The following is a 23,753-nucleotide window of genomic DNA, read 5'->3' on the forward strand; positions in this document are numbered from 1 at the left end:
ATTTCGACTCACGTAACTTGCGGATTGGGGGAATTTCCAACCTTAACACTCTAAAGCAAAGAGGGGAAGAAGGTAGGTAGGGAATCGGAATTGCCCAGACCGAGAGGAACAATGTGAAGAGCGACGATGATGGCGCCGTGAGCAACTCAAAACAATTGGGTTTGCTTCATCTCTTTCGCAGATGAGGGGAATCAAAATTTGGGGGAAACTGTTTATGGATGAAACCTGTGTTCTTCCGAGACTCAAGAAAACGAAACCAGCACTAAGGTATTGAATCTGGTTTTGATGGGTTGGTCTCATTTGACGCAGGTGAGGGATGAATAGAGAATAGGTATTGTTGGTTTCATTCTGTGGTATTCTGCTGTGATGATGATAGTGTGTTAAAATGGATTGACGAGATAATGATGGGGGAACCAGTGGTTGCTAGGAAGGGAGTGGGTTCGATGGTTAGGCGAGACCGGTGTGGTGATTGTTCTTGATGGTTGGTTCTCATTTATGTGGCTTTGGTGTAGTGCAGGTTGAGGATGATGGTATCCATCTCTTTTCAATCTCATTTATGTAAAATTAAACTCTGTTTTCCTGTTTCAATAGTGTCTGTTTTCCATCTCTGATTCATGATTTTGTTTTCCTATAGTGTCTTCTGGATGCAGGTATTGAAATCTATTGAAGCCATGTTGAAGGCAATATGATTTTCCTCTCTTGGCCGTGCATAAGGGACACCTGTTCATAAAATGCCAGCTAACGTTGCTAGCAAAGATTGTTTTTAACACCGTTTGGAAAAGTTAACGGAATGTCTTTGATTGGTTTAATTTTACAAATTTAGGGACCAAATTGATCATTTTTAAAAAACGGGGACCTAATTGAAGAAAACCAGCAAAAATAGGGACCAATGAATCTATTTAACCTTTTGTAAACAATATCTTAAATATCTGTATGAAATGTTATTTAAGAAAAAAATAATATTAAATAAAATGATTATATTTATTTATTTTTAAAATTTAAAATATATTAATATTTGAGATGTTCATAAATTTTAATTTAATATTTAAAGAATTAAAAATATATTTAATTAATTTTTTAATTTTTATAAGCTAAAATCATATTAATTTTTCTTCTACGTTATAAATACGAACTACCAGTCGTGAACAAGATGGCTTTAGGGAGTGTACTTTCTTGATCAAGAAATTATGTGTTCTTTTACACATTGAACATCGATTTAGAACTTTTATCTCTTTCAATTATTATTACCTGCTTTTAATTTAAAATAGGATCTTGATATTTTGACACTCTTTTAACAACGTCACGTGTCAGCTTCTGATTGAGCATTTTTTTTTAAAAAAAAAATCCAAAAAAGTGACGTCATTTATGAGGAAAAGATTTGAATTTTTTGTTTCCAAGTTTGCCCTTGCCCAGATTCATCTGAATTAAAAATTCTCTTTCTTCCTTGTTTCATCAGATTTGGAGTTTCTCCGATAGCTTCATTGTCTTAGCTCACGCTCTTTCGAAATCGCTTTGGGCTTCATTTTCGCAATCTCATTGTCCTTGGTCCTTGTGGTTGCCCTGTTGGCCTTCCTTATTGGTGTGGGTGTGGCGGTGATTGCATCTTTTGGTTGTTGGTGTGTTGGTGTTGCGAAATGACGAATCTTTGAGCAGGGTAAGCGCATTAATCTTTGGTTGGTTTGTGGTGTTTAGCGCTTGGCATTTGGAGTTTGGGTTTTGTGTGTTTTTTTCATCTAGGGTTTTGAAGTTTTGGTTTTTGGAATTTGTATGCAGTTGACAGTTCGTCACTCGGTTTCCACAAAGTACATATGTAATTTGAAAAAACGATTGAGAAAGGAGCACCAGTCAGTTATTATGGGCACTCCTTTACGATGGTTTTAGATTTGACTGATAATATTAAAATTGGTAGGAAAATCTTGAGTGAGTTAGTGCCTAAATGGGTGAATTCAAGTAGTGGTTTTATAATTGCAGAGAAACTTGTGCCTATGAATGAAAAAGAATTTTGTTTAGGTTTGGGGTTGAGTTTAGATGGGAAAGATATTTATTTAAAGGGCGAGATGGGAAGAAGTACTTGTGTGAAATACATTAGCAATAGAACAACAAATTTGAATTTGGTTTACAAATGTTTGATGAAGAAAGTAAAAACCATTCCTTGTTCTCCTTTATGTAGCTTGTACATATTGGTTGGGATTTGTGAGATATTAATTCCAAAACGTAATGGGAGAGTGTTTCCCATATTATTTGAAATTGTTGATAATTTAAATGATTTGGCTAAATATAGTTGGGGAAGTTTAGTGTATCGATTTTTGGTACGTGGTTTGAACAAAGCTTTGGATGCTTTGAAGAAAGGAAATGCCAAAACGAACGTTTATGTGGATGGTTGTATTTACATGTTGCAAGTAAGTTATCTTTATTCATTTACAATGTTGAAATTGAATTCGGTCTTGTGGCATACATTCTTAATTTGAGTAATAGTTAACATGATAAATTTTTTGTAGGTATGGTTTTGTGAGAATTTGATTCCTTCCAAAGGTGCTATAGAAAAAAATCCAAGAATATTGCATTGGATGAATGTAGATTTGGGAGACAACGTAGTGAAAGGAGGTTTGGAAACTGGTCTGGTATGTGGTATGTTGTTAGAGTGATATTTGTTATTATAAATGTGTTTGTAGTATGATTTGAATTGTTGAATTTCAGGTTAATGATGATGTTGATATTGATTTTGGTACGTTTAAGGAAGAAAGTGATCTTAAGGATGAACCAAGACAAAAAATGAAAGATGACAAGGCATCAACAAAGAAGCTACTTAAGAGAAAATGCAGAGAGAGTTTTATGCAAACTTTACACCATCAAAAAAGTCTAGTTGCAAAACTTAAAAGGAGGGTTCTTGTGTTGGAGGAAGAGGTGGCATTTGAGAAAGTTAGACGAAGAAGACCAGAGGATGGTGGACAAAGTGTGCCTCGTGAAGAACCGTCTATCTCCCTGAGAGTCTTCTCCCCGGGTGGCATCACTCTGGGCGGCATCTCCTAAAAAGGCATGTCCACTGATCGTCCTCCAATGAAGACATATGTCAGGATGGGGTCACGGAGGCGTTACAAAAGTAGAGCACTTATGACTCCTTATGTAGGATTGCTTAGGATAAAAAATTAGTGATATTTGTAAACATGGTTGTATTGTAATTTGGTTTGTCTTTTGTTGAATGTTTTAAACATGGAAGTTGCCTTTATTAAGATATTTGTATTGTAAATGGGATATGTGGTTTTGTTTGAATTGTTAATGAATAAACTTTGCAATGAAATGTAGTATTAATGTATTTGAATGATGAATGAAACAATGATTGTTTGACATAGGAAAGAAATGTGTATTTTGAACAAAAAATCATAGTTCAAGACATTGGAAAAAAATGCAGCAGAAAAACCTGTAGTAATCGTTTACAACATACTTGTAAACGATTACGCGAGCTGATTTTGTGTTTTGGACACAAAGTTCAACATAGGGAGCCATGTTTTTGTTCACAGCGGACCACGTTTAAAATGTCTGATGTATAGCACAGTTAGAACTGATTTGGTATCATTTAGTGGTGTGAGAGATGTTCTAATTGTAGTTTATCATGGTTGGGTATGCAAGGAAAGAACTATGTTCAGTACACAAAAGACCAAAATTCAAGTTCTGAAAGAACTGATGCAGCAGAAAAAGCTGTTGTAATCGTTTACAAAAAACTTGTAAATGATTATGCGAGCTGATTTTGTGTTTTGGACACAAAGTTTAACAGAGGAAGCCATGTTTTTGTTCATAGCGGACCACGTTTCAAATTTCTGATGTATAGCACACGTCGAACTGATTTGGTATCATTTAGTGGTTTGGGAGGTGTTCTAATTGTGGTATTTGATGGTTGGGTATGGAAGGAGAGTACGGTGTTCAGTACAAGACCTCAATTCAAGTCACGAAAGAATCCCCACACTTTTAACACAGTTCCATACACACATTACAAAGAATGACCATGGTCCTCTGCGTTCGAAATTTTGGTCCCTGTTGCCCAGGATTGTGTCCAAATCCTTGATTTGGCTCGCGTAATCGTTTATGCACCACTGGTAAACGATTACAACAGAGTTATATGCTGGAAATGAGTTTGGACTTCAACCAACCTTGTGAAATCTCAAAGTTGGCTCATTTACTCCCTCTTGAGGTCTTCAAACAAGACCTCCCACACTTTTAAGACAGTTCCATACACAGACATTACAAAGAATGAACATGGTCCTCTGCGTTCAAAATTCTGGTCCCTGCTGCCCAGGTTTGTGTCCAAATCGTGGATTTGGCTCGCGTAATCATTTATGCACCACTTGTAAACGATTACAACAGAGTTATATGTTGCACATGAGTTTGGACTTCAACCTGTTAGCAAAATGGTGAAGATGAAGTTTTAATGATGCCCAAATCAAGTCAAGATTTATCAAGATTCATGAAGATCCTTTGAAGACTTTTTATTGTTATGAAAAGCTTTTGTAATAATTGTATTTTATTGTCTAGGACTTAAATTTTCATTGGTTTTGATTCCATATACTTTCATACATTGTAATTAGTGTTAAGAGTCAAAATCGTACTGTTTTAATCGATTAAAACTAGTATTAATCGATTAAAACAAGTAAAAGCTGAAAACTCAACTTTTGCTTTTTTAATAGATTAAAATTCATTTTAATCTATTAGTTAATCGATTAAAATTCATTTTAATAGATTAAAAGTGACCGTTGGAGGTTTCAGATTTGAAACTAGCCGTTGTACTCATTTTAATCGATTAACACTAATATTAATCGATTAAATGCATTAAATGGTCAGTTACGAAGAATGGAAGAGTTTTTGCTTGAGTCTATTTATAGGCTCTCTTTATCCATCAACAACAACTCTTCCCTTGCGCTAAAACACTCAGAACTCTTTGAGAAGTGTGTGTTCTTGTTCGGCTTGTGAAACTCTTGTCTGTGGAGCTGGTGAAGTGCTACTACGGTGACAGAGAAAATAGCCGGTTCATCGTTGGTGCGTCTGAGGAGGTGTGTGGAAGAGGATCATCCTTCGTGAAGTATTCGGAGGAGGTGTTTCATCCTTTGTGAAGTATTCGGAGGATGCGTCTCATCCTTTGTGAAGATTCAAAGGAGGTGCAGGTTCATCTCCTGTGGTATCAAGAGAGGTGGTTTCTAAACTCTTACAAATTGTTTCTTTGTGATTGTAATTTGTAATTGTTTTGTGCTTAGTGAACTGTTTATCTTGGTTTGAGATAAGCGACTGGACGTAGGATTGGTAACATCCGAACCAGTATAAAATTATCTGTGCAAATTTCTCTCAACCTTACTCTTTTATTTATATTTATTATTTGCGTAGTAAGTTAAATTGAGTAGAAATTAAAAGGCACGCGTTTGTTTTAAAAACCCTCTTGGTTTGTTATTTCGCGCTAATAATTCCGCTGCAGCCGTTTCTAACACAACCAACCTTGTGGAATCTCAAAGTTGGCTGATTTACTCCCTCTTGAGGTCTCTAAAGAAGACCTCCCACACTTTTAACACAATTCCATACACAGACATTACAAAGAATGACCATGGTCCTCTGCATTCAAAATTCTGGTCCTTGCTGCCTAGGTTTGTGTCCAAATCCTGGATTTGGCTCGCGTAATCGTTTACGCACCACTTGTAAACGATTACAACAGAGTTATATGCTGCACATGAGTTTGGACTTCAACCAACCTTGTGGAATCTCAAAGTTGGCTCATTTGCTCCCTCTTTAGGTCTCCAAACAAGACCTCTCACACTTTTAACACAGTTCCATACACAGACATTACAAAGAATGACCATGGTCCTCTGCGTTCAAAATTCTGGTCCCTCCTGCCCAGGTTTGTGTCCAAATCCTGGATTTGGCTCGCGTAATTGTTTGCGCACCACTGGTAAACGATTACAACAGAGTTATATGTTGGAAATGAGTTTGGACTTCAACCAACCTTGTTGAATCTCAAAGTTGGCTCATTTACTCCCTCTTGAGGTCTCCAAACAAGACCTCCCACACTTTTAACACAGTTCCATACACATACATTACAAAGAATGACCATGGTCCTCTGCATTCGAAATTCTGGTCCCTGCTGCCTAGGATTATGTCCAAATCTTGGAATTGGCTCGCGTAATCGTTTACGCACCACTTGTAAACGATTACAACAGAGTTATATGCTGGAAATGAGTTTGGACTTTAACCAACCTTGTGGAATCTCAAAGTTGTCTCATTTACTCCCTCTTGAGGTCTCCAAATAAGACCTCCCACACTTTTAACACAGTTCCATACACAGACATTACAAAGAATGACCATGGTCCTCTGCGTTCAAAATTCTGCTCCCTCATGCCCAGGTTTATGTCCAAATCCTGGATTTGGCTCGCGTAATCGTTTACGCACCACTGGTAAACGATTACATAGAGTTATATGCTGCACAAGAGTTTGGACTTCAACCAACTTTAATAACTTTGTTGTTATTTAAATGAATTATTGATATCGTGCATATATATATATATATATATATATATATATATATATATATAAATGTCGGCGGAGATCAACAAATCATCAACAATGTGATGTTCTACATAAATTCATTTGTACAGGGAACAATGTAATTTGAAATACAAAAAAATATTTACAATCCTCCAAACATGTAAATAATCTTAACAATCCTCCAAAAACCCATAGACATGCAACGCTTCCATTCTTGCAATGTTGTCGTTGTCAAGAATCCAGTCCTTTACGTAGTTCTTTCTAATTTCTCGCAAGTCGTCCTGAAACAAAATCTTATTTGCTTCAGAGATAAACAACACCATCATGTGAACTCTGTAACAATGAAATTAATGCTTACATTTGTATATTGCAGCAAGCTCTTGCCGTTGTACCTGTCTTCTCCATCCCAAATTTCCATTGCCTTTAACATTATCACTCCACAATCGAATCTGAAATCAAAGAAACAAATATATAACTTATGACAACAGACAATAATGAAAGCACCAAATTATTTACATTCAATGATTAAAACAACTTACAAGTTTGGTTGGCATGGGATGTTTGATACTAGAACAGGCAAAGGACCAATACTACCTTCAGGTCTATTGTATAACATGCATAAAAATTTCGCCATATTTTGACCCTAACAAAGAAGTACATTAACCAGTTTAAAAAAAAACATCATTAATTGACATCAACAACATTCAAGGAAAACATAAATTGTGATTTCATACCACAAACAAGTCAATCCTCTTCCGATCTCTCATAGTCTTGTTTAATGAGTCAATGACAGATATTTGTAATGTTTTCATGTTCAAAGAATAGCACCACCAGTGTTCATCATGGCAAAATGGCATAAACACCTACAAACAACAAAATTCAAATGTCAATACATGAACATGCTACAATTTCCAAACATAATAACAACACATTAATCTAACTCACAAACTCAGCGGTGGGAATGTCAGCAAGACCAAAATGCTCAGACCTCATGTAGCTCGCGTAATTATGAAGTCTATACACATGTTGATTTTTTTCATTTTCCTATAATCATTGATAATATGGTCCTGTAAACAATTCCAAATGCATTAATTCCTTTTACATTATTTCTACCAAGACATATATCAATTGAAATAAATTATGATTTACCGCGTATAAAGAACTGAAATGCACATTCTTCACAACACCACTCAACCTTTTTTTATAGTGCATAAAGATTGTTGACGCAAATAACACCACCTACACAATTCAAATTCTCCAAATAAATAACATAAATAACAACACTAAAAACTAAAACAAGACACATCATACTAACCATGTTATCAACATATGTACGTGGCGCTAAAATCTGCATAGATTTTGTGTTCAAAGACTGGCCAATGATGTCACAGACAACCCTGAAAAAATACAAATATTCACTTCATTTAAAGGAACCAATTGTTGAGACACCTTAAAACTAACATCATTCCCAACCCACCGTTGAACCATCTCCTTCAATAATTTTATATTCACTTCAATAGGGTTTAAAAGGTTCATGCACCAATTAAAATGGGTCATATTAAGACGCTCTCTATGAGGGTATTGTAGTTTGGTATTCATTTCAAGAATGCTCGCCGAATCCATGAAAATACGAAGGCGCCACTACAAAACATTAAAATAACATACATTAAATACTAACCTTCAAACGTTATACATCATCCATACCAATAAAACATAAAATTTTATCTTACACTTGATTTTCTTGAAGCCATTGGACCTGCAGTGATAACAATACCCACAAAATAACTTAGGTTTCGCTTAAAAAAAACCTCTCTATTACAAATTACATTAGAAAAAGTCCATTGTTGCACTTACCCGAAAAACAAAAAAACACCACCAACAACGAAATACGCAATGGTCCGACAACGAGAACGAGACACCAAGGTTTCACGAGATACACACAACCACCCACACCACTACAGTGATGGTCCGAGAACGAGAATGGTCCGACACCACTACAGTGATGGTCTGAGAACGACAATGGTCCGACAACACTACAGTGATGGTCCGACAACGAGAACGAGACACCTAGGTTTCGCGAGACACCCACAACGACCCACACCACTATAGTGATGATCTGAGAACGAGAATAACCTTTCACAATCAGAATGCCTGAGAGAACCAAAGAACGGGGCCGACCAAAGCGAGTGCGAAAATGATGATGGAAGCACCGTTGGAGCAAGAATAAAGAAACTGGCGAAAATGAAACAATGAAAGAGAGCGCGAAAACAAATTTTATTCACTTTGCTTTCCAGTTTTGCCCCTCACTTCATTTAATAATCTGATTTTTTTTAAAAAATTCCACACCAAATACACAGACGATACCTGGCGTTGTTAAAACTGTGTCAAAATTGGGTGTTAACATATCATTTTTGTTTAAAATATTAAATTAAAATGACTACTGATAAATATTTTAAATGTTTTCTCTTTTACACACGTGAAAGACATGGTAACACGTGTGCTTTTATGTATTTTTTCTTAGAAATATTATTTTAGTGAATAATTTTTTTTAAAAAAATTTAAATGATATATTACATTAGATTTTAATCTATATATATATATATATATATATATATTATAAATATAATAAAAAAATTAAACTAGCTAATCGAAACTTAAACTACAAATATTTTATTAAGACAGTATTTAAAAAATGAAAAATTCGTGCTAAAAAGTTAAATGTCAAATTTCTTGAAATTATAAAATTCCTAACACATGTTATTATTATTATTATTCAAAACGATTATTTTTTTTAATTTTATGAACTTTGTAATGTCTTCTAGATTTAAGTATTTGTTTTATAAAAATTAATATTAAAGTTATTTGAGATAAAATCTAATTTGCTGATTAATGTATTTCAGATAATGTTACATTATTTTTATACTAGCATTGTGATAACTTTTTATAAAAAAAAAAAATAACATATCAATACAATCAATTATTTTAAGTAATATATATATATATATATATATATATATTAATAATTAATATTATATTATAATAAATATTATATTAATATAATTTATTGAATATAATTATTAAGTTTATTGAGGTGGAAGATGAAAAGAATATGAAAAAAACATCGAGTTTTGGCTTCGACTTTTTAAAAGCCACAACAAATCCTTTTCACTAATTTATCGAAAGGAGTAATGGTTATTCAACTTTTTAACCTCAAAACCATTATAAAATTGTGAATTATGATATTTTATTCAACTTATCTTGAATATTATAGTAGAAAAAAATTATTTGAACACTTTCAACGTCAAGTGCTTAAGTTTCACAACCATGAAGATGTAGTTAATCATGGTTTGTTACTGAGGAAATTTGGGGAAGCTCACTATTGTTCGTTTTGGATAATGTTTGGCTTGGCTGAGAGGCTCTTTTCAATAAATTAGTATTTTATTTGTCATTTAAAAAAGAAATTGATGATTTCAAAGGTTGCATTTCCAAGATTAAACATTGATCTTACACTTTTCTTAGACTTTGACTAAACTTATCTAATCCTATAAAATTGTCTATGATTTAACATATTGTAGTACTTTAACTATAAGATGTTTTTACTACCAACATTTTTGTAGACATGAGTGCCACATTATTAATGTCGATACAAGATGGAAGGAATAAAAAAATAATGATAAATAAGATTTGAAAAACTAAAATTAATGAATAAATTGTTGAAATACTGATATTGATAAAAAAAAAATGTGTTAGGGCAATGACAATAAATTTCGTAAAAAAACATAATTTATTTAAAAAAATTGCACGTCAGATCAATAGTTTATGTGGTTATTGATGCTCATTATTGTTTATCTATGATATTTGAGAACAAAGACGATGACAATAGAAGAAAAAAGAAATAGATATTAAACTTAATCAAATTTTCGGCTAAACAAAAAATTAAATTTTTATTCAAAAACAAAAAAAATAATCAAATTTTTATTTAAAGGCAAAACAAAAATTTGAGGAAAAATAATATAATTTGATATACACAATCATATATAGTTGTAATTTAACTATTCTATAGACTAAAATTACATTTGCTATAAAATAATAGATAATATCTATTCCAAACGACAATCCATTTTTACAAATTTTAGAATTGATAATGAATTCAATATTTTAATATTAAAATCTTCATTACAAATAGAAATTTTATAAACGAATTTTATTATTTTAAAACTTTTTATTTTTATAGAGATCACTTTTTACAGTTTTTTCACTTTTTTCTAAGTCTTCTAACTTTCTAGATTAAAGACTCTAGAGATGATCGTATTTGTGTGTTCTTTTCTTTTGTTCGATTAATTTCTTCATCTTTGTAAGTTGGATTTTTGTCATTTTCCCTTTGTTTGAAATTTGTTGAAAACTATATATGAGATTAGTCTTCCTTGTGTTGAATATACACATAGAGTGCTCTATTTATAGTAGAAAAAATATGGGTTAAGACCAAAATACAAATAAAGAATAATAATAAACTAACTAAAGATAAAAGATAAAGATAATATATCTAACAAAATTTATCTTGGTTTAAATGTGACACTTTCCTTAGTTGCATGTGATATTTTGATCTTTTATATCAGTCTTTGTTGATCAGTGATCATAATGGTATGATTTGATCATGTTTGTGATGTTTCTATATGTAAATAGAACATTATGTGAATTTAAAGGTGCTTTACTGTCTTGAAGCTACCTAGAGTTATTTTGTCAGGTAAGGGAAGCTAAAGATTTCACGTTATACTTTGATTGATTTTGTGCATATTTTTAATTTAAGTTTGAGTGTCTGCTTGAATTAGATGTATTGGTATTTAGTTCATGTTGAATTCGTGAAATAATGTTTGTCTATTTGAATTGAGGCATGAATGAAGTTTTTGAATTGATAATTGTTGATATTGTATGTCTATGAGATTTGATTTGGGTAATATGATGTTGGTTGAGCTAATAATCACTAATTGTGTGATTTTGAAGTGTTTGGAACTGTAAACTATCTCAGGTAATGTCAAATTACACAAATCAAACCCAAAGAAGGATTTCTGGTGCATTAATATGGCATTGGGCGCCACTGATATCAGTAGGTGCCATTAAGACAATGATTTCTATGAGTTGGTTTTTGGTAGGTGAGGGGTTTCCTCATTGGGAGAAATCAAAGTCAGAGAGTTCACTAACTTGGTGTAGTTGAGCACTGATCAAGACCATTGGGTGCTAGTTGTGCAAGGGGTGCTCAATTTGGTTTGTTGTTGAGTGTCATTTCCTACTATTGAGCAATATTTCTAGGATTTATATCTTGGGAGCTCTGACGGTGGTTTCACTAGGCGGGCCTTGGGTTAACTAGGCGAGAAAGTGGCGTTGGATGCCATTTATGGTTGGCATTGGGAGAGAGCCTTCTAGAGGCACTCTGGACTGGTGGCGTTAGGCAAGGTTTTATGGCACTGGGCGACATCAACTGGTTTAGTTTTCTTGTGAGATTATTTTGGAATGTGATGGACGTTGTGGATAATATGAGCTTGTGAAATACTAGGAAGTATGAAAGGATGAATAATATATGGAATTCTAGGAAGGAAATCCTATTGTTATGGAGATTATCCTAAGACTCTACTAATCATTCATACTCAAATAAAGGAGGATGAATTAAGAGTTGAATAGTAGGAGGTCATGGTCTAAAGAATAGTAGTTCTTATGACAATAAAGGATTGATCTTGTAAGGTGGAAGAGTATCCACTACAAATACATGACTTCTAAGTTGTTCGACATTTATCACTTTATCTAGATGATCGAGTTTAAGAGAGTCTTTAACTTTTATGACTTGTGCTTTATAATTGTGTGAATTCTTTAGTATGAATATGATCTTGTTATTTGTTATCTAATGCACCTTTTAATCTATTAGTTTACCTTCTTTTCTTTGTTGGTGTGTTTTTTTGTTTGTATTATTCCTTTTGCAATGATTAAAGCATATGAGAATGTAAGTTTGGAGACATCTCTAAAGATGTTGGTGTTGTGATATAGTTGTAGGAGTTGCAGTTTTTGTTTTAGTAACTCTTTTGAAAAACTCTTACTATTCAATTTTATGTCTAGTTTTTTTAGGATTTGTATATACACTACTGATTTGAGTATGTCTTATGATATGACTGTAATAGATTAGTAATATATTTCGCTTGTCTATGCTTTTGTGTTTATCGACTATATAATATTTTATTTAATAGTTTCATATTATTATATATGATATTACATACATCTTAATTTTATTTCTTATTATCATTTATTTTCTTATTTAATAATTATTTGATCCTGTTTAGAATTTGTTATTTTATTCAATATATTTGTTTTATATTAAATATATATTTATGTTTAATTATGATAAAATATTTTTATATTCATATAGTACAAAATACATTTTTATTTATTTGGTAATAATTGTATCCTAATATTTTTAATTAATCTTGTATGATATTAGTCAAGTTAATTAAGTCGAAACCTTATCTATCATTACAATATATATCATATATATATAAAAAGGTAATATATATGTACAATAAGCAGTTTCTTTCAATTCATGTCCCCATAAAAGGAAGGTTTAAACCTCTTTTTGGTTCCTAAGTTATAAGCGGATGTTCATTTTAGTCTCCGTTTTTTAAAATGTACATCTTTGGTCCCTAAGTTATAAAAAATGTATCAAATGAGTCATTTTTTAACTTGAAATACTGTTTTTGGTTGTTTCTTAACAACGGCTACATCTTTAGATTGCTCTGATTTGTTTCTTAATAATAACAACACTTTAGATTGTTCTTTGTACTTTGACCATGAACATAAAAAAAGGACTCATTTGATATATTTTTTATAACTTAGAAATCAAAGGTTTACATTTTTAAAAACGGAAAGTAAACTGAATATCCACTCATAACTTAGGGACAAAAAAAAGATTTAAACCTAAAAGGAAACTATAAAAGGTGATCTGATTTATACTATTCTGAAAGATTATACAAGATCATATGCAGCATGACCTTGTAGCCAAAGCAACTAGAAAGTCTCTGTAGTCCCCAGATGGAAGGTCTTCACAAATAACATCAGAAAGTTCCTTATCATACTTTTCCTTGAAAACCCTTCTGATCTCATCTATGTCTACCTCAGCTCTGCTTACCAATGCTCTTGCAAAAGTTTTTCTTTCCCCTTTGATGCTTCTGTACAGTTTCTGTCATTATTAACCAAGTTCCAGCTTTTCAGATAATCACTTTCTTCCTAATAACTAAATTTACTGATGAAAGATCAGAAACAACAACTCAAGGAAAAAGAAGTGCACCGTATATCCCATTTCTAGTTCATTCCATAATGGAAAAAGCATAAAAGAACTCATCCTTAAACATACCCTTTTAAATTCTTCTAATCCTTTAACATACCATTTTAATAAAAGGAACTAAATTTAGTATAGGAACTAAATGAGTAATCAAAGAAAAGGCATACCTTTGCAAAATAGTGTGCTGGATTACAAATGCATTTCACAACCAGCATTAGAGCTTTACCAAATTGGCCATAATTCCCTCTATTGATAGACTGAAACACAGTGCATTAATTGAAGACAGTAAATTTCAAAACCCTTCACAGTAATACATTGAATAACAGCATATTCTTTTTGTTGATATATACCTTTGTGTAGTCATGCCCATAAATGTGTTTATAGCTAAGAAATGTTTGCTTCAGTTGGGGAATGCTCCTCTTGCTTAAAATTTCTAATACAACAGCTTCATCTGCAGCTCCTAAGCTTCCCTCTCCAGTTTCATAGAGCCTCCTTGCATCACACTTGGATATGTGATGGTTCACATCCACTTGGTGAGCTTTGTGTGATGCAGCCAATGCCACCAGAATCTACAAAACCAAACCAATTTCTTTAAATTTACAAAGAATTTACTAGAAATATATGACTCTTTTTCTTTATGTTTAACTTTATTTTTAATCAATATGAAACTCAGTGTAACACGATTTCCATATATGAATCGAATGATTATGATAATATCTCTCACCTTTTGAAATGGGTGTGGAGGATCCAAATTGATAATATCTTGGTCCAACTGTCTCCTGAACATTCTGTGGTAGGCCTGTGTGATGAGAAGAACGTGACTTGATTTTCTGCACACGAAAATCTCCACAAGAGCCTTGAAATCTGTCTCATCTTGTTGAAGAGACTCTCTGACCACAACAGCATCTCTGTCATGTGGGTCAAGCATCCACCAGGACAAGGCAGAACAGTTCATGGAAGCACAAAACTCATCTTCATACCTTTGAAGATAACTTACCAACTCCTCTCCATACATTGCCTTGAAGGTCTCTTTGAGCTTTTGTTTTTCAAGGAGGGTTCTACAACTCAGAGATGAGATCATCTGACTCAAATCTCCCATAGAATCGTGGATTCTCTTGCAATCATGTTCAAAACTGTGGTTTGTCATTGTAAGAATGTTGCTATCTGTTTGAGGAAATGAAGTGTATTTAAACAAGAATTACTTGAAGGGTAAGGCAGGAATCATACTTTTAGTTTATTTTTTGTGCATTGGATGGTAGAAAAATGGAATAGGGTGGACTCATGACACACTTATTGGTATAGGGTAGGCTTGAAAATAAAGTTCAAAAAGACAAAAGCAAATGAAGTTTCTATGCATTGAGTTGATGGTGATGTGTAACGCAGGTTGTACTTGTATGTGCCTGCCATGTGAAGTTTGTTTAGTAGCTGAACTTGTCATTGCTGTCCAATTAGACTCTCTTTCCACAATGGAAAAACTTCTTTTACCAACATTTTTTTAATAACTTTTTGACAACGTATACGTGACAACTTGTGATTGGTTCGTTTTAAATATTTTTTAAACATAAATTCAAATAGACCAATAAAATGATGACACGTATCCCGTTGTAAAAAAAGTTGTCAAAAAGTGTTGTCAAAATATCATTGTCCTTCCACAATAACATCTTTTTAATAGGAAAAAGTTTCTTTAACAACTCTTTTTTGACAACTTTTTGACAACACATACGTGACAATTTATGATTGATCCGTTTTAAATATTTTTTTAAACATAACCAATAAAATAATGACACGTGTCCTGTTGTAAAAAGTTGTTAAAAAAGAGTTGTAAAAAATTATTATCCTTTTAATATCATCTACTCTCATCATTTTCATTCAATATAATTTAATAGAATTGATTATGACACACATTCACAATTATTTGACACAATTAATAAAAATAAAATAATCTTAAAAAAAAAAAATTGTAATTTTTGAAAAAAAAAAGAAAATAAAATGTAATGAAAAATAATGTTAAATGAATATAAAAAAATTATGTGTAAAAATTTCATTTTTCAATTTAATATCTCTTTTCATTTTATTATTTTTCTTAATTATTTAATATTTTCTTTTATTTTTTTGTTAATATAGTCTCATAATTTATTAGAAATACAATTTGTTAGAAACAGTCAATATGATTTTATCTGAATATTAGCATTGCTAAAAAATGATGACTGTGATATAATGTGTTTTTAAGAGAGAAAACGTATCTGTCTATTTTCTCCAAGTTATCATCTTCTAGGGACCTTAATTATAAAAGACTACATTGACTTTTTATAATAAATATTAGGACCGCACTCAATAAAAATAAAATTAAAGAAAATTATTGAACAATATATTTCTGTTTTTAAAACTTACAAATAAATTATATGATTTTATTAATTCGACAACGTTAATTATATTTTTACCTATTAAATAGTTTTTATTGAACTGAGTTGAAACATTAATACGAAACACTACTATTTGATAAATTAAAAAAATTTGGATTAAAATAATTATGTATATTTATTTTTTTAAAGTTTAAAAATCAAATTAACTTGATTAAAATTTGAGAAAAATACGAAATTTCAATTTTCTGTTTTAAAAATTAAAAATATATTTAATAACAAAATTGTAAAATTTTAATATGTCACATTTTAAGACTTTGTGATCCAACTTTTTCTTTGAATGTTCTGCGGTCACAAAATAATTAAATACGTTTATGTTTATTATGAATATATTTTTCTAGTCAAAAAAATGTTTTTAACTTCTTATGATTTATTGCCAGACCCATAAAAGAAAATTTATAATTAAAAACGATATTCTCCTTTTTTTTAATGAGAATTATAAATTTCTTTGAAGCAATATATATGAACAAAAAATAACTGCAGCCATCTCAGTTTCTTCTTACATATTTCCTTATTTCTTTCTTTTACATGTTTTCGATTTTCTTGAAGATAAACAATAGGAAATTTTTTTTAAAAAAAAAAATTGTGATTTGATTCATATATTTTTTAAAAATAAATTTAAATAGATCAATAAAATAATAACACATATTTTATTATAAAAAAATATTAAAAGAATTGTTAACATACCACGATCCTAAACAATAATCCATCAATGGTTATTTGACCTTTGAGGGTAATTTAAGAATGTATTCTTCCTTGTGGTTGTGCAATGAAAACAAATAATTCTTTCCTTTTGTTATAAAGATAGTGTTAGAGCTCCAATATGTGGACTTTAAAGATTCCTAAAAGCTTTTTTAGAGATAGACAATGTAGCTTTTTAGACTTCTCCAACATTGTCAATTGTGACCTCAAACTACATAGTATCTTACCAATGATATTTTCTTAGTGAATGTACTTCATTTAATAGGATTTCACATTTCTTAAACATATTTTTGTATGTTTTCGTTCTTCTATTGAATAACTCATATTGTCCCGTAAATAGATTGATAATATTTTTATTCATCTTCTATTCTAAACTGATCCTTTCATTTGAAATTAAAAAAATAAATATTAACTTCGTATTAATATTTTTTCTTGTAAAATAACATCAGAATAAATTAATGTATATAGAAGTATAAAATTATAACAAAAAATTAATTCTTTTTAAATTCATGTAATTTTGTGAAATGTTAATAATAAAATAGTTTAAATATCATTTTCAAATTTATAAATTAATTACTTCTGTAACATTCCAATTTTTTCATAACGCTCATTTACTATAGAATTCGTTACACTTCAATAATATAATAAACAGTTATATAAGATGCTATTACAAGTAATCCAAAACTAGCTTACAATAGCAAAATATATATAATAAAACCTAAACTACTATAAAATATTACACTAAAACCAAAAGTATAATAGGGTAATAGGGATACTATAAAATATTAGCGAATGAACTTGCAATCAAACATTCTACTATACATCTCAGCTCCACCTCTTCCTAACACCTAATAGAGACATCCCTCTAAGTTCACACCATTTAGGTGATCATTACAAAAAAGAAAAAAAAAATAGACAAACAACACAAAGAAGAAATGATAAGCTAATGTACCAAAAACAATCATAAATCATGTTTATAGAATTAAACATATAGCACAAATAAAACAATCAATCCTAAGTCATAAAATGTTTCCCTCTAGACTTGACCATCCAAATACATGTATTGATATCGAACTGTAGGGGCCTTGCCTTTGAGTTGGAACAACAACATCTTCCTTAACAAGAAACACCACACTGCAAGGTTAATCCGTCAATCTATGGCCAAAATAATTGACCACCAGACTAAGGATCTCCTACTACTCTCCACACATAGCTATCCTTCTCTACTTGAGATTTAGAAGTTATTGAGAGCATCAGAATAACTCGTAATTACTAGCTTCCTATTACAATACATACATTTATACATATAACCATTTAAAAGAATTCTCCTTAAACTCCTTATAACCATCATTCACATGCCACCATACTTTTCAACCATATCATAGAATATAAGATAAACCATCCTACCAAATAAAATAACCAAAGAACCCAGCCTCACTAGTCCAATAAGTAGTTCCACTCGCCCACCAAGGCATAACTAGTGAGTTCCAGCAACCTAACGAGTTGGCTCGCCTAGCCCCTGTAACCAAAGTCTAAAATACCTTACAAAATCGCCCAACGAGAATGAAAATAGGGAGCTCCTATAGCCCAGCGAGGAAGCTCGCCTAACCCTTGAAACTCACTGTCAAAACTCTCATTTGCTCGCCTAGCGAGCAGTTTGCTCACACAGCCCCTCTACATAATTCAATAGCACTCCAAATTTGTCAACAATACACTCCTTCAACCTCCCATGTCCTCTTCGATGCACTTCCACCAGCTTCTAATACTTCTAATTAGAATTCTCAACTACAACCAACCTATCTCTATATGTATGTAATCAAATCTAAACACGTTTTGACTCCTTCTACCATGAAATTTTCACTCAAAATCAACTCAATTCCTACTTTATGGACCATAACTCAATTATACCAATTCTTACTTATAATTAAGAAACTTAGGAGTCTGAACAAGTCCTAGCTGACTCAAAAACAGACCCCAACCACTTAAACCTACCATAAACCTTCCAAATCAAAATCTCACTCTCCAAAACCCTTAAAATGCACAAAAATTCATTCTAAGACACCACTTATTGTCTACTATACACTCTTAGACCAATTTTCTATAAATTCACCACCCAATCAAGTCTCATATAGCCATATACCAGTTCTAAATTTACCATATCTCCATTTAGACCATCATTTCTAAACATCACCCATAAAACCTTCCTTCTTAACATTTCACTTAAAATTGACATCACCAACATTCAAAACCACATAAATTATACCTAAATTCAAATCCAAGCATAATCATCACAATCCACAAACACCATTCGTAGTACCAAACATCAAAAGCTAATTACAATTGTTCAATCACAATTTATACTAAAACAATTATTCTTATTTCCAACCAAGTCAACATAATATACTACTAATCATGAATCATACAAATCATGTAAAATAAAATCAAAACAAAGTCACTAGCTTCCCTTATCTGATAGAAGATCAAACCGCTCTAAAAGGCCTAAAACAGCTCAACACAAAGGAAGCTCTATATGCTCTTACGAACAACAGAAAGACGATCATGGTACACCGTTAAAACCACTTATCAACAAAGACTCACACTGAAAACTCAAAGGATACATGCAAGTCGAGTAGGGTCCATATGCAACAGATAATAAAGGACCAGAGAAAAAGGGTCGAAACTTAACTTACTCAGCGGAAAAACTGATTGGTCTTAATTCTTCAATCAGATGAACAGAGGAACTCCTAGAGAGAAATCAAAGAACTCTAAAAAAGTGGTTTATAGAGAGATTATGTGTTTTAAAAATAATGAAACTCATTCATAACGAAACTATTTATATTAAAATCATTTAATATTAAAATAATCGAGTCTCACTATTTTTACACCACCACCACTACTTCTAAAATATCATTTTCTAAGTGTTACAACTTCCTAATAATTAATAATTTTCCATTTGGCATTACTAATCACTTTATAACTATTTATTATTTAAATTTATTTTTTATTTATTTTCTATATAATACAACAAAAGCGTGTTAGTAATTTATTATATAACAATTATTTTTAATTTCCTTTTAAGTCACATAAATCATTTCTACTTCAAATCTTTCACTTAAATCTACTCATTTAAATAATCTCACTTTGCACTCTCTTTTCTCTTCTCTCTTTTTTTTTTCTTTCTACCCACTATGATCCGCATCGAGAAGATACTTCTTTATCTTTTTAAGATCACAAACACATAAGTTTATTGTATTATTGGACTCAAACTAAGTTTCCTGTGGTGAATATTAACTATTGAGAAAGAGAATTATTTACTCACCTTGAAATTTATCAAGTTTCAAATCTATTTTCAAGAAAATAGTTAAGAGAAAATTGTTTTTCTTTGTTAAAGGTGTATCTATTAACACAACACCTATATTTTGGGGGAAGGGTTGATTACCGATTTTAAAAAGTGAAAATGAGGAATCAAATCCAATAAAGACATTTGGGATGGTATTTCTAATGAGTTATATATTTTAATGGATAATATTTATGATTCTCGTTGAAATGATTTGACTAATATTGAAAATCATAAGGCACAATATTAAATAAGGTTAAGAGCATTATTTACACTTGATCTTGATGATTTTTTCGTGTTTGTCAATATAGGAGTTTCAAGAAATATGGAACGCCTTGGAAATTATTCATGAAAGCAAAAAAAATTATATTAAAAGAATAAGAACATATATTTTGGTGCAAGAATATGATATTTTTCATTTGCAATAAAGTGAGACTATTTTAGATGTGCAGAAAAGGTTCATCTGCATTATAAATCATCTCATTGAACTTGTAAGGATTTTAAGAAAGAATATACTTCATAGATCTTGGAAACCAAGTGTTATTGCAATATTCAAATAAAAGTAATTGCCTCAATGACTCATCCATCTTTGTGTTTGCAAGATGAGATATTAAAAGCTAAAATTAAATAAAATTTTGACCAAAAGTTAATTACAAAAGGAAGAAAGGAATAATACTAAAAAACAATTGTATAGTAAGAAGAATCACTTGGGGAAACCTTTAAGATGGAAGTGACTCAATTGTCCCATTTACTTAAAAAGTTTGAAAGATATTTTGAAAACAAGAATAAGAACAAAAAATTCACACAATCAAGATACATCCATAAAAGAAAAAAAAAATTATAATAATCTTCGTAATTTCATTTGTTTTGGTTGTGTGAATAAGGCGCACATGGATTCATTGTCCAAACACAAAAAAAGAATGAGAGATTTAAGAAAAAAAATCATAATAAAAAAGCTTATTCTAAAGGCAATGAAGGAGTTAACTTGTGTGTCTCATGATTGATCATGAAACTTCTAGCTATATGAGTAATTTTGAATTTGAAATTGACTCTAATTATACCAACTTATATACAATTAATGAAATACATTCGAGTAAAATAAGTTCTCATATTCAAATAATATACTACTAGAAGGTGTAAACAAGAAAGTGGATTACTTTAGAAATTGAAAAAAATCAAATCTAATTATGATGAAGTATTAAAAATAATTAACACAAGTTTTTCATGTATTCTGCTTCTACTTCTCAATGTGCATTTTCAAATGTGAAATCGTAAGGTTTTGAGAAATGAAATTCAGTTTAATTTTTTTTTTTATGAAAATGCTTTCCGAATTCTCAAAAGAAAGAGTTAATTTAGATGCAATTTTACACTCCTAAAATGTGTTTTGAATAGAATTAAAATATGTTATAGGATTATTTTTCATAAGAATAAGAAATGTCTAACAAAACCTATTTTTTGTTTGTTTTAGAAAGCCTTCCAACCCACCATTCGTTATATGTTTTTACCCTTTGAGCAATGGTCATACTTTTGAATTTTATCAAACAATAAAAGTTGCCATTCATAGTACTATGTATGTTTAGAGACCAAAAGAATTTGAAACATAAATGCTACTCCTACAATATTATATGCCAAATAAAAATATATGACACTCTCATGCCTAGTTTCCTTTTCGTGTTAAGAACACATACATTTCACAAAGTTTTCAACTCCAAAAAGTCAAATTTCAACTTACAATTACTATTTACAACTAAAAGTAAAAAATAAATAAATCCTAAATTTTACATTTTTAACAATATAAAATAAAAAAGAAAGGAATTTTTTTAGGTCAATGATGTTTTTAGTCATAAAATTATATGTAAAATTAAATTTTATTTTTCTTTCAAATTTTAATATATTTTGATTTCTAAGCTTTATAAATCAATGAATCTAGTCTATTTAACTTAATGATGTTAATTTTTTTTTTAAACTCGTTTAATAATATTTTAAACTGATATTTGAGTTAAAACATATCAAAATTATGTAAACAATTTAAACTTTATTATAAAAGAACTGTATTTATTAACTTTTAAAATTTAGAAATAAAAAATATATTAAATTTAAAATATAAACAAATTTTAATTTCGAATATAAAATTGGAAAACAAAACGATATTTAATATTTTATTTAATGAATAAAATCAAGTACATGAGTTGATGAGTTTGTATCATTTTTCTTCTTCTTTAATTTATCCTGCTAGTAATTAACCACGACATCATCAACTACTTCCGTATTTATGAGATAAGTAAAAATTACTCAAATACGGGAAACAAATAGAGTAATAGTGACATTAAAAAAATGTGGACGTAGTAGACTCTTAAAATATAGAATTAACTATAATAAAAAATATCATTTTTGTATAAATTTATATATGTGAACTATTAGAATTAAAAAATATACATACCAAAGTTGTTTGAGTTTTTGTATAGATTTCAAATTCACATTGGTGTGTTGAGTAAATAAGAAGAAGTTGGGGTGCGTATGGATTAAATCCAATTTAAATCTAAATTAATCTTTTAAGCAATTAATTTGAAATTTTGTAAATCTAAATCTAAATAATTGGATTGAAATTATATTTAAATCCGTATAATCAAAGAAAATAACTTAGATGTTTATAAATTAGTCTAGTATCAATTTTAAAATTGATAGTTTTTTAAAATCAGTTCTAAGAATAATTTTTACAGTGAAAATTTATTAAAATCTTCCAAATTTCATAAATATGGAATTAATTAATAATTTTTTAAAAAAGTAAGTTTTTCATATTTAGCACATGTTTTCTGTAGACTTCTATATAATGTTTTATACAAGTCTTTCTTGACCCTGGGTGCACAAGAACAAAATGATATATTATTTAAAAGACTAGTATTGAAACATGAAGATCAATTATTATTATTATTATTATTATTATTATTATTATTATTATTATTATATATAAACTAAATATACATTTTTCTAAATAAAAAATAATTTAATAAGGTTTTCCCCTAACATCTTTTTGTGTATGTTCCTTCTAGGAAAAGAAATATTATACACTTATACACTTATTAAGATTAGGAAAAGGAAAACTCAAAAACTCCCGCATTAACTCAGAAATATATGACTAGCTAGCTTATATGCAAACTTTTACTAGTATTTATAATTTCATCTTTAAAAGGATCACATTAAAATAATTTTTATATTCGTAATTAATATATATTTAAATAAATTATATTTTTTTATCTGAGTGTGCCGATTATTACATTGAATAAAATTTCACCTCTAGTAAACATATTGATTATCCTTAATTTTCAATTATTTTTCATGTACAATTAAATTTGAAAAGATATACCTAATTTTAAAATCAACATCAAGTCAAATCATAAAAATCAAACCTATTTTCTTATAGAAATATGGATTTCGACTTATCCAATTATTTGAA

At 30.3% G+C, this 23,753-nt stretch overlaps 2 protein-coding genes across 2 annotated transcripts; one reads left to right on the plus strand and one right to left on the minus strand.

The window, feature by feature from the left end:
* The first annotated feature begins 1,472 nt into the window (after positions 1-1,472).
* Positions 1,473-3,163, plus strand: LOC111241270. Its single transcript, XM_022778526.1, has 3 exons — positions 1,473-1,654; positions 2,499-2,621; positions 2,698-3,163. The coding sequence occupies exons 2-3, from the start codon at positions 2,568-2,570 to the stop codon at positions 3,028-3,030; spliced, it is 387 nt and encodes a 128-aa protein (XP_022634247.1). The 5' UTR covers positions 1,473-1,654; positions 2,499-2,567; the 3' UTR covers positions 3,031-3,163.
* Positions 3,164-13,403: 10,240 nt separating this feature from the next.
* Positions 13,404-19,120, minus strand: LOC106757775 (annexin A13). The gene is made up of 7 exons (XM_014640568.2): positions 19,103-19,120; positions 18,585-18,636; positions 18,383-18,481; positions 14,565-15,004; positions 14,191-14,409; positions 14,008-14,097; positions 13,404-13,738 (listed from the first exon to the last, which is right to left on the minus strand). Exons 1-7 carry the CDS (start codon positions 19,118-19,120, stop codon positions 13,535-13,537), a joined length of 1,122 nt encoding a protein of 373 aa, XP_014496054.1. The 3' UTR covers positions 13,404-13,534.
* Positions 19,121-23,753: the final 4,633 nt, after the last annotated feature.

Source organism: Vigna radiata, chromosome 1, assembly GCF_000741045.1.
Source record: "Vigna radiata var. radiata cultivar VC1973A chromosome 1, Vradiata_ver6, whole genome shotgun sequence".
NCBI lineage: Eukaryota > Viridiplantae > Streptophyta > Magnoliopsida > Fabales > Fabaceae > Vigna > Vigna radiata.

Excerpts from the sequence above, each read along its gene's own strand:
- LOC111241270 (XM_022778526.1), top strand. The coding sequence starts at position 2,568 with ATGAATGTAGATTTGGGAGACAACGTAGTGAAAGGAGGTTTGGAAACT. Across the intron at positions 2,622-2,697 it reads GAGGTTTGGAAACTGGTCTG|GTTAATGATGATGTTGATAT; the intron begins GTATGTGGTATG and ends GTTGAATTTCAG.
- LOC106757775 (XM_014640568.2), bottom strand. Across the intron at positions 18,482-18,584 it reads AGCAAATGAGAGTTTTGACA|GGGCTAGGCGAGCCAACTCG; the intron begins GTGAGTTTCAAG and ends CTTTGGTTACAG. Across the intron at positions 15,005-18,382 it reads TAGTGAGGCTGGGTTCTTTG|ATAGCAACATTCTTACAATG; the intron begins GTTATTTTATTT and ends TTCCTCAAACAG.